Consider the following 12334-nt stretch of genomic DNA (forward strand, 5'->3'; position numbering starts at 1 on the left):
CTAGAAAATATGAGTAAAACATTTAGAATGGAGGGAAAGAGTGTCAGAAGCAAATAACCTGGGAGGGTTTCTGTCTAGAACCCATCTTAGGTAGAACATCACTCAAAGTTTCAATAAGAAGCAGCAATGCTGGTCAACCTTCACTGAATGCTCAACCCCTGGCATGCCTCCATTGAATAGAATCCCAGTAAATACCATACAGGAAAAAGTCTCTTCATCAGAGATTTGTTGCAAAGTGAGTAAATGCAGCCATATATATATATACATACATATATATATATATATATATACACACACACACACATATATATATATGTATGTATATGTGTATATATATATCACATATAGGATTTTTGGAGGAAAAATTTTAAATCAGGATTATTAGGTTTATCTGTAGCAATTAAGAAAAGTAGTATCTACATAAAAGGGTTAAGAAAATAAAACCTACTTTATGACTAAAAGTTTTACCTTCTAAATAGGAATGATTTCTATGGTAAAAATTATTTTCAGTATATGTAAGTCACTTATGAATCAGGAGGTCAAACTGTAAGACAAAGCCCTTCAAACAAAACTCTAAACAAATAGTACAACCTTTAAATTCTACCAGGTACTGACACAGAAATGACAAACACTGAGAAATTGAAATTTGTGAAGAGAAAAATTTTATCATATTTTAAAAGTTCTAGAAAACTCATTATAGTTATTTGTTTTTTTCTTATTTGTATGAATTAAAAAATAAAAAGCCACATATCACCAAAATGCAGAGATGGGCATAAGGTCAAATTACTTAATTTGGCCATAAACATACATATTTTTGTTTTTATTATTTGGGGGGAAAGTGCCTATCAATATGTGATTATTAAAGAACCTATTAACTCTTATCTATTGATGAAATTTAGAAAATACAAAAAAGTTTTTAAAAAAAGGTTCCTGGGGCTTCCCTGGTGGCGCAGTGGTTGAGAGTCCGCCTGCCGATGCAGGGGACACGGGTTCGTGCCCCGGTCCGGGAAGATCCCACATGCCGTGAAGCGGCTGGGCCGGTGAGCCATGGCTGTTGAGCCTGGGCATCTGGAGCCTGTGCTGCGCAACGGGAGAGGCCACAACAGTGAGAGGCCCGCGTACCGCAAAAACAAACCAAAAAAAAAAAAAAAAAAAAAAAGGTTCCTGGAATCCTACAATTTAACTAAAATCACTATTATCCTTTTGCTTTATTTTCTTTTTTGATTTTTGAATATATATAATTAAAAAATTCAAAACATTAATAACTTGCTTTTGTCATAAGTAACAAAATAGCACAAATATATGTCTTCTATCTTCTAATTTTTTAAAGTTTTAAATCAGTTTACAATATTTTCAATTTCTAACAATTATATTTACTAATAATCTACATAAACCTCAATATAAGATTCATGAATATTTTCCATGGCAATTACATTTTCTTGGTAAGATACTGCCAGGGTGGGGAGGGAAATAATAAATGCCTTGATCTCTTTTCTCCTTAAAAAATTAAAACAAAATAATAAAATAACAACAAAACAAAATAAATTGGCTATATAATTTAAAAGCAAGATTTACATCTTTCAAATAAACTGTTATACAAACCTGCTTTGTGATAAGGATAATAATCTATAGTTAGCTGTGTAAAAGACAGTTGCATAGCCCCTCCAGTAATACGTCTGTTTGACTCTGGGAAAAGAAAAAGATGAAATTGAAAGAGAGACAGAGAAAGAAGTATTAAGCAAATATAAGAAACATTTCATTTACCATACCTGCAGTCCAAGCAGTGATAACTGTCTCTCTGTTACCAAGGTTAATACAACAAGGATTTTAAGAAATGCAATTCAGGGATTTCCCCGGTGGTCCAGTGGTTAAGAATCTGCCTTGCAATGCAGGGGACACCGGTTCGATCCCTGGTCCAGGAACTAGGTTCCCACATGTCGCAGGGCAACTATAAGCCCTCACGCCACAACTAGAGAGCCTGAGTGCCACAACTACAGAGCCCATGCGCTCTGGAGCGTGCGTGCCACAACTAGAGAGAAGCCTGTGCACCCCAACTAGAGAGAAGCCTATGCACCCCAACTAGAGAGAAGCCTGTGTACCACAACGAAAGATCCTACGTGCCACACTAAGTCCCAATGCAGACAATAAATAAATAAATAAATATTTTTTTGAAAAAGAAAGAAATGCAATTCAACCTAGTAAGTATTTATTGAGCCCCTATCCCCTGCAAGGCACTAAGCTAAAAGGTGAGGATACAAGAATAGCAGAACTTTTATATTTACAGACCTAACCATATGTCAAACATTGTTTTAAATTTTTTAAGTGTACTTATTCATTTGCTTTTCATGGCAACCCTATGAAATAGATACCATTAATATTATGCCTATTTTCTAGATAAGAAAATTAAGTAAATAGGCCAAGGATATACAATCAGTTAGCATAGGGCTGGTTTTGAAACCAGGAAATCCTAACCACTACCTTATATCATCCTGCCTCTTGTTGAAGAAGCAATTGAATCTACTAGGTTAGGTAAGTTTTCTAAAGTCACACAGCTATGTTAAGATTGGAAGTATCCAAAAAAAAAAATTTTTTTTTCCATTTCAAATGTTCTAATTCTGTAAATATTTATTGATATAATCCACGTAAAAAAAAGCTCTTGAGGTTCTTAATAGTTTTTGAGAGTGTAAAGTGGTCCTGAGACTAAAAAGCTTGAGAATTACTAAGCCAGGCTTATCAGAAAAACTTAAGATTGCTAGTTTTTTACTGCCATTTAATTATGGGTATATTATAATAGAGCAAAAGCATGGATCCTCACTCTTAGAATAAGCTTCTGTCATCTAGTTGGGCAGAAGCTTAGATAATTTCTTAGATATGGTATGTGGAATAGAATCTATGCTTTTAGAATCTATCAGACAAAAAATAAAACAACCTCCCCAAAACACCCTTAAGTAAATGTAGTTGGTCTTATTTAAATGCCACTGAATAGAATGTGGCATTAATGTTTGCCCCTTTGTTTAAAATGTGATTCTTCAAAATAAAATTTAGAGATCAAGTCTTCTCACATTTTTGAAATAAATGCTATTTGGCAGGGCTTCCATTTGTCCTAGTCTTTCTATTGCTTTTTGGGATGTCAAAACACCCTTAAACAGCTCTTCAGGGTTAGAAGTTCTCTTTTTTTGGCACTTTGCCTTCCCTTCTAATGCTACTAAAGGTTGGATCATTAGAAAGCTGACCGATAGATATATTCCACCCAAGGTTATCACCTCAAGATGAGGTTATGAAACTCCTTATATGGATAGCCATATTCCTTCTACCTGAAAATAGAGCTGTAGAAAAATAAAACTTTAGGGCTCTGTACAACAAGGTTTGTACCACTTATTATATTCCAAGTAATTTTCTAGATGCTTTACAAATGTTGACCCATTTAAATCTTGTAACAATCTTATGAAGGGCCAATGAAATTGAAGAACATAGAGGTTAAGTTACTTATTCAAGGTCACACAGCTGTTGCATGGTAGAGAGTCCAGACAATCTGACTTCAGACATGTGTCATTAACCAGGATAGTATGCTGAAATAGTGCTTTAATTGGGGGTAATTTTAAAAATAATATTTCAAATGAAGAGTTGCTTTATTTTGGTGGACATAATCTTAATTAAATTTACTTGTGCTTTGGACAAATACGCTTACGCTTATAAAACTTCTGAGAAGAGATTCAGGAGCAACTGAAGGCACAGGGGATAGAAGTTGCAATGATTTGGAGTTGCCAGAAATCTAGTTATGCTGCTCAAACTCTGCCAGTAAAATACCCAAGAATGGCAGTATGAGAACCTGGTTCTCTGGTACTAGTGACAAATGTCTTTGAAATTTCATGCTTTTTTTTGTAAATGTTCTTGAATTCTGCAAACTATAATACTATATTTTAATACAAAAATCATGTTTTAAATGACTCCTCATTGAAAATAAATGATGCTCCAAGGGAAAAAAAAAAAAAAAAGATTGGAAGTATCTAAAACTGTTTCTGTTTTGTTGTCTGTTCATTTATTTTGTTTTTTAGATTCCACATATAAGTGAAATCATACAGTATTTGTCAATAGGTGATTGCCAGAGGGCAGGGGGATAGGGGAAGAAGAAAAATAGGTGAGGGAGATTAAGTGGTACAAACTTCCAGTTGTGAAATAAATGAGTCATGGGTATGAAATGTACAGTGTGGGGAATATAGTAAATAATTACATAGTATCTTTGTACGGGGACAGATCATAACTAGACTTATCACGGTGATCATTTTGAAATGTATAGAAATAATGAATCACTATGTTGTGTAATAGGAACTAACATAGTGCTGTAGGTCAACTAAACTTCAAAAGCAAACAAACTCATAGAAAAAGAGATCAGATTTGTGGTTACAAGAGGCAAGGGGTGGGGGAAGGGAGAATACGATGAAGGCAGTCAAAAGGTACAAACTTTCAGTTATAAGATAAATAAGTACTAGGAATATAATGTACAACATGATAAATGTAATCAACACTGCCGTATGTTGTACATGAAAGTTAAGAGAATAAATCCTAAGAGTTCTCATCACAAGGAAAATTTAATTTCTTTAATTTTGTATCTATATGAGATGATGATGGTCACTAAACTTACTGTGATAATCATTTCATGATGTATGTAAGTCAAATCATTATGCTGTATGCCTTAAACTTATACAGTGCTGTATGTCAATTATACCTCAATAAAACTAGAAGAAAAAATAAAAATAAAAAAAGGTAAAAAAGAAATCCGAAGTAGATGAAAAGTCAGTGTAACTCCAACATAGAACTCAAACACTAAAACAGCATACACAAATCAAATACAAATTAGTATAGAGCTATGTACACACTCTCTATATTAATTTGTTAACTGCAATTTATCTCAACCGGCAGAATTTCTAGTACAGATCTACAACCCCTTATTTAAAACCCTTGGAGCCAAATGTTTCAGAATTCAGAACTGTTTTAGATCTTATTAAAGTAATGTACGTATATCTGTGTATACATACATATATATGTATGTATATAAACACAACACTGCCAGCAGGTTCTGAAGCAGCACTAAGTAACAAAAGATAGTAATTCTGCAGCAAAACTCAAGTTTTTACACTAAGTGGGTTTAAGAAAGATGATAAATAGCAACGTGCTCATTTAGATGAAGTTTTGCCAGCAAATGAATTCTTTACAAACTTATGAAAAAGCATTTCAGACCCTTCTGGATTTTAGAATAGCAGAGAACTGATTATAGATCTTTAAGATGAGGAAGCTATTTTGGTGGAGGGGTTTTCTCCTTAAATAACATCATTTAGCTTATTCTATGAGGGAATATAGAGGGAGGAATGTAAAAGAGCTGAGAAAACACTTTTCTGGTTTTTTGCTGATCACTTAACCTTGACCCCTCATATTGTTATTTTGGTTTGTTTTAACTTTTTTGATTTTCCTTTCAAATCACTAAAGCAGAAGATGCCAACTACAAGCCAAATGACACAAGGGTAAACAAACAAAAGACAGCAAATCTCTCTCCAAACTCCAAATCTTCCTTACCTTTGCTGCTCCACCCTTTTATCTGGTAGCTGATATCTGGCTGCCCTTTCTGAGAAGGCAAGGTAACTTCCATTGCTAAGTATAGGAGCAACAGAAGTTACAGGGGTTGGTCTCAATATTCACTCTCTCAGCTTTAAAAATTCAGAGCAACAACTCTCATAGACATAGATTCTGATTCAGGTCTGAGGCCCCAGGTTGGATGTCTCCATTTAAAAAAGATTCTCAGCTTGATTCTCATGCTCACCAAGGTGTGAGAAACACTGTCCTAGAGGCAGGACTACCTGACGAGTCCTTCCAACACTTATGGGCCAGAGACACTCTCTGGAGGAGAAACAGAAATGCCCAGCACCTAGAGTATGGAACCACAGATTTTCAAAGTGACCAAGAGCAGCTCCCTGTTAACCACATTACCTGTGTTTACTAAATAGGGAAAAATAAGAGAAGCAAAAGCTAAAAGGAAAGAAAAAACCTTCCTAACTGGGATTTAGCTTCCTGACCAAATTTAGGGAGGATCTGGAGTAAGGAGACACAAGAAATGTTAAACAGCCACATAGTTCTGTTTATATGCACATAGGGTCAGAAAAATGTAGATAAACCATCATGCTGAAAATGCATGTGCATCGCTTTTCGGCCTTTTGGCTAAGATCAAGTGAAAATACATGTGCAAATAATTATGAATTGAGTGTGCACTAAAATTTAATTTACAATTTCAAAATTATGAATAAGTTAATTCAAAGGCTAGTCTAATTTTTCATCAACCTCTAAGGATGTCAGTCGTGAAAAAAAAAAACAACGAATTTTACCATTAGCATTGACAGCTAACAATTAATTATGTTGAGGTACTATTAAAGCAAAATAAAATTTTATACCAATACAATGCTTAAAATTATACCTTTCATCTACATACCTCAATGAATGATAAAATTATGACTAGTTATCTTAAGAGTACAGACTATATATTGCATATGATAAACAATCCAGATGTGTAGTAAGTTCTAGAAAAACCAAAAATAGTTTCAAATAGCAGCTTTTATTATTTATTACCTTTTTCTTTAGCATGAATATCATCACATATGTGTAGATCTAGATGAGAAATCACTAAATGATGGGAGGTTTCTTTAACATCAAAGTCATTGAATAGTTTCACACTTGCATCATTTAGATCAGGAGCATTTGAAGTCTGTGGTGTCTTCACTTGCTGGGTAGATGGGGCTACTGTAGAGCTCTAAAAGATTCAAAACTGCCTTAGCACTGCAAGTTAAATATTTGACATTCCTCACTCAAAAAAACTGAAATATTTTTAGTAATAAAGTCATAAAAAACAAGCAAATACATTTTCTTTTGTATCAGTAACTCAGTTTCCTAAAATATTTTCTGAATTATGTAGGAATAAAACTAAAGCCTAAAAACTGGAGAACTGTAAATAATTTGAATATGAACCCAATACGTTTTAGTAAATATCTGAATAGCTATATTTATAGCCCTTCCTGTTTTAGAAAATATATTTTTAACTATTAAAGGCAGCTTATTTAAATATTATTAGTTTTATATATTGAAAAAGAAAACAAATGTGAGCCCTGTATACATCAGCTATATACACTATTGTATGTCCTGTAGAAATAAATCATTACTTTGTAAAAGCACTTGTGATATTATTTAGTACTATACGTGCTCTCATGCCTCTTAAGAGGTGTGGTATGTCCTCTGAACTTGGATATCTGAAGAAGCCAGAAAGCAGAAGAGATTTATAACGGATTGTGAGTTCACATTCTTTTCTCCCCAAAGAGAAAAAACAGAATACTGTTGAAGTATAAAGATATCTGTGAACCTCCAACAGCCTAAAATAACTCTGCATACATAAGAATACTGTGAGATGATATGTACATGTTAGCCATAGAACTATACATGAAACTCTGGTAACAATTAACAAAATGAAGACCAGATTTTTTATTAAAAATATTTAAAATTTTTCTAATTAAGAACAGTTCATTAAAAATATAGTTATTTACAGAAAATTAAAGTACTATATACATACAGCTTGTATACTATGGTCATACTGTAAAAGAATTTCAAAGTGTACTCGGTAAATGAGAATCTCTCAATGAAAATGATTGGGGCCCACAGTATTTAAAGAAAAGCAAAGATGAATATAGTTGTGAAGGCTTAAATTCTAGGGGCTCAAGTAAGCTTTTTTACTAATTAACTGTTAAACTGATTTCCATCAGAAAAATCACTTTTTCTTATGTTTTCCCCCATCTACTTTCAAAGCCTTACAGACTATTATTTATGTCTATGATGGTACTGTTTTGAAAGAAAACACTCTCCTGTATTTCTTTAATCATGTATCCTCTTTTTCATCAAGACAAATGCTGATAAAAATAAAAACATAAGCATTAATCTCCCTACAAACACTTTTCTTCATACTGAGGTAGATTTAGGTTTTTGGATGACAATTGTGGGGGGAAAAGTGGGTCACTATAAATTCTTTTGCCTCATGAATAATCTTAAAAAACTTAATTTTCAATTTGTAAAGCTCTCAAGTTATAAAGTTGAGCAAAGGAAAACTGTCACCTATTTCACTCTCTAATGCACTCTCTTGGTACCTCAAGTGATCAGGACATTCTGTATGATAACTAAAGTAGTGACGTGACAACTACTACCCAAGAAAGAAACTCCACAGTAATGTGAATGGTTAAGTACATCTACTATAAAATATTATGGTGTGACAAAAAATACTAATTACAAATACTAATGACATGGAAGAAAACTATAGCCATTTGCTACTACATCCTTACTAAAACTAGGAAAAAATGCAGATGCTTAGGCAAAAAATCTGTAAGGAAATACCTCAAAATGATAACACTGGTTTTGTTATGGTGGTAGGATTATAGAATTTTGTCCTTGTTTCTAGTTTCCTAATCTGTATCTTTATCTAGCTTCCTAATCTACATTCTATTTTATATAATCATATCCACATATTGCACAAGTAAGAACTACAGTAACATCAACACTTTGTCTATTGGTCTTTAATTTCAATTACCATCTCTGTTAATGACTTCCTAAGCTACATAAATCCTTATTGCAAGCCTTAACAGACTAGTGTTTATGTCTATGATGGTAATATTGTAAAATATTATCTCCTGTACTTCTTTAATTATTTTTCCCACTCCAAAATGGAACTCATTATTACCTTTTCTCAGCCTTACCTCCCCTAATCAAACCTGCTTCCTTCTGCATTTATTCTATTGGCCAATGGAATTACCAATTATTTGAAAAGTTTCAACTCTTCTCTCTTCTTTATCCTCAACTGGTGAAAGACTCAGATGTCTTTCCCCAATTTGGCTTGTTTTTTCTTCTTTCAAACCATTACCAGAGGTCCAAGTCCACTCCTCCCCTAGAATAGCAATCTTCCTACTCTTCAGTCTACCCTCTATAATACTACCATGTCATACTTGACTTTTGTTTCCTATTTAAAAACTTCCATTGGCTTCTGCATGCCTATAGGAAAAGTAAACATATAATGCTCATCATGTCTAGTTGCCACTTACTTCTGCTTAAACTCAGGCTACCTGCCTAGGAAAACTCTATTCTACGCTATGGTCCAGTACTCTGTTCATCAAACTTTTAAAATTAGGTTCCCTTGAAGAATTATGAAGACACCTTATTGGATAAATATTAATTATTGGTAGAATGATACAGGGTTCACCATCAATTCTCTGTTTGTTTTTATCGTTTAAAGCTCTGGGAAACTTTGTTATCATAAATAAGTAGATTAGAATGAAATGAATTTTGTTTTAGCAATGTGACACGATTCTTTGAACTCTTTCAAGTTACATGCCAGGATTCACAAAGTGATCTATTGTAAAAAATTATTTTTAATAGTCTAGCAGCTGACATTTATTAAACTTCCTTCAAATGTGTTGAAAGCAAAGAAGTGGGAATCACCTAATTTGTTAGTCTGTCATGGGTCATTCACTTCCAACATGGACAGCAATATTTCAAATTGCCTGTCTTATTTTCCAGAGGTTTGAGTCAAAACCCTCCCTTCCCAACCCCCCACCCCAACAAATCCATCAGAGTAAGAATGAGGATGAGTAAGAAGAATGCCTTTCATTTGTAAAGTAGGATACTAGGATACGAGAAATTATGGAAAGGGAGAACCAGTCTGACATCTTAACAAGAACATTCTCACGTAGCCCAAATTTAAGAAAGAGTACACATCAAAATGGAAGATGTGAAACAATTTCTTTAAAGCTTAGAAAGTTGTCATATATTCACAAGGCATGTGTACCTCACTCTCAAAAATAATGCTCTAGGAACACCAAACCCCTTATTTTTATCAGAAAATACCATGCTCCTTAACACCATCATACTTTTGCAGATTCTATTTCCTCATCCAAAATACCCTTTCCCTCACCTGGAAGCTTCTACTCATTTTTAAGACTTAACTTCATTATCCTCTTTGTGAAACCTTTCCAAACTCCACAAGCAGTTGATTAAAACTTCTCTGTGCTTCTATAATCTCCTCATTCCCAATTTTAATTCTGCACTCTCGCATATACATTGAACTGCAATGATTTGTTTTATATTTGATCCCCCATTACACTGAGATCCTTGAGGGCAGGATCAGACAATATTTATTTTTACATCCACAGCATGTAGCCCTGCACCTTATGACAAAGCAGACAGGCAGTAAACAATGCCAATCTGATAGTCACAGGAAAGCCCATGCACCAGCCAGATCACCAACAAGCTATATATCTAAGATGTAATTACTCTGTTTCTAATGAAATAATTCATAGAAGTATGATTTCACAATATCCTTTAAGTCTTTATTGGATAGATATAAAAAGTCAATCGGACTTATAAAATTATCAAAAGACACTACACATTGGGATTTTCAATGTCCCTTCTACAAAAATCTTCATGTCAAATTCTCAGAATTTACTACTAGGAAAGATTAGAATACCTCTTTCTTTTAAGAAAAAACTAGTAATGCATCTGATTTTAAGAAAGTGATCAATAAATAGCTTCCCCCATTTTCGTCCCAGCCATCAGACAATTCTAACAGTTTTGTGTTCAACTTCAGCAATTCCCTAGGGCTTTAGTTTCCTATTTTAATATTAATCCTTACATTCTTTCCCTTGACTATAATTACCCAGGTTTTTACCTTTTGCACTTACTTTAGTAATTTTTAAATTGTATTTTTTAACTTCCTGAAAGCAAGTATTTATAACATCAAAATACTTTTATGTTATCAGTAACTCTGATGCCAAGCACAGACCTCCAAACAAGATAAGTACTATATAGACAGAAATACATTTAATATATGCTTTCATATAGATACCATGTAGGTAAAATTAATATAGTAAGATATATAAGAAGATTCTTGGACTCAAAGTATTATAATCTATTTTGCATAAAGAAAACAACCAACCATTCTGATTTTTAAACCATTTACATGTAAACTGAAGTGTTTTTCCTATTAACATATAATAGCATACCTGTGTAGGTTCAGGAGCCATACTCTTCCTTTGGTCTGTTGATTTTTCTATTGCTTCACTAAGAGATTTTGCATATTGTACCATAGCCTTCAACTGGGAATCCGTTAAAACCCATAATAAGTCATCCAGCATTAGAACTAACTTTGTTGCAATGACATTGCAATCCTTTAACTGTCAGGAAAAAATGATTCATAAAATTAAGCCAAGAAATAAAACTTATAATGCACTTGTATCTTTTAAAAGTTTTAAATTTTTCAATGGTTTAAATATGGATCCTTCCTTATTCACCAAATATTTATTGAGTTCCTATAATATGGAAGGAATATCTCCTAGTATTGGAGACACAGTGGTAAAAAAGACTGACAGATTCCTGTACTTTAACAGGAACAAGTTATATAGGTACAAGTATTTATATAATTTAATTTTTCATTTATAGCTAATAAATCATAAAATTACCTATGTTAATTCAACCCCAGTTGACCCTTGAACAATGCGGGGTTAATGCATATAACTTATAGTCGGCCCTCTGTATCCAAATTTCCTCCATATCCAAGGTTCCTCCACATCCACAGATTCAACCAGCCTCAGACCATGTAGTACTGTAGTATTTACTATTGAAAAATATCCACATATAAGTGGACCCATGCAGTTCAAAACTGTGTTGTTCAAGGGTCAACTGTAATTCTAGTAGAAAAAGGGGCATTAAAATTAATTAAAGGGACTTCCCTGGTGGTCCAGTGGTAAAGAACCTGACTTACAATGCAGGGGACGCTGGTTCGATCCCTGGGCGGGGAACTAAGATCCTACATGCGTGGGGCAACTAAGCCCATGCACCACAACTACCGGGCTCGCACGCGTCAACTAGAGCCCACGTGCCGCAAACTACAGAGCCCATGTGCTCTGGAACCCACAGGCCACAAATACAGAGCCCACGCACCCTGGAGCCTGCGCGCCACAACTAGAGAAGAGAAAACCCGCAAGTCATAACTAGAGAGAAGCCCGTGCGCCACACAAAAGATCCCACATGCCTCAACTAAGACCCGATGCAGCCAAAAATAAATAAATCTTTTAAAAAAAATTTAATAAAAAACTGAAATGCTATTTTAACCATATTTCACATTTTAGAATATCTGTATTGTCATACTCTGAAAAATTCTTTTCAATTTAATTTAGTACAGTGATTTGTGTCTAGTACTAGAAAACATATCATTGAGATTTTAATTGAGCCAAGTTTTTTAAAAAGTCGTTACTCCCCCTCA

General features: G+C 33.9%; 1 protein-coding gene across 1 annotated transcript in view; it reads right to left on the reverse strand.

The window, feature by feature from the left end:
* BLTP3B (bridge-like lipid transfer protein family member 3B) overlaps positions 1-12334 on the reverse strand; it is a 103916-nt gene that overhangs the window by 45583 nt on the left and 45999 nt on the right. The window contains 3 exon segments of the mRNA XM_067697663.1: positions 1603-1686; positions 6616-6796; positions 11076-11246. Coding sequence (XP_067553764.1) covers positions 1603-1686; positions 6616-6796; positions 11076-11246 — 436 coding nt within the window.

Source organism: Pseudorca crassidens, chromosome 11 (genome assembly GCF_039906515.1).
Source record: "Pseudorca crassidens isolate mPseCra1 chromosome 11, mPseCra1.hap1, whole genome shotgun sequence".
NCBI lineage: Eukaryota > Metazoa > Chordata > Mammalia > Artiodactyla > Delphinidae > Pseudorca > Pseudorca crassidens.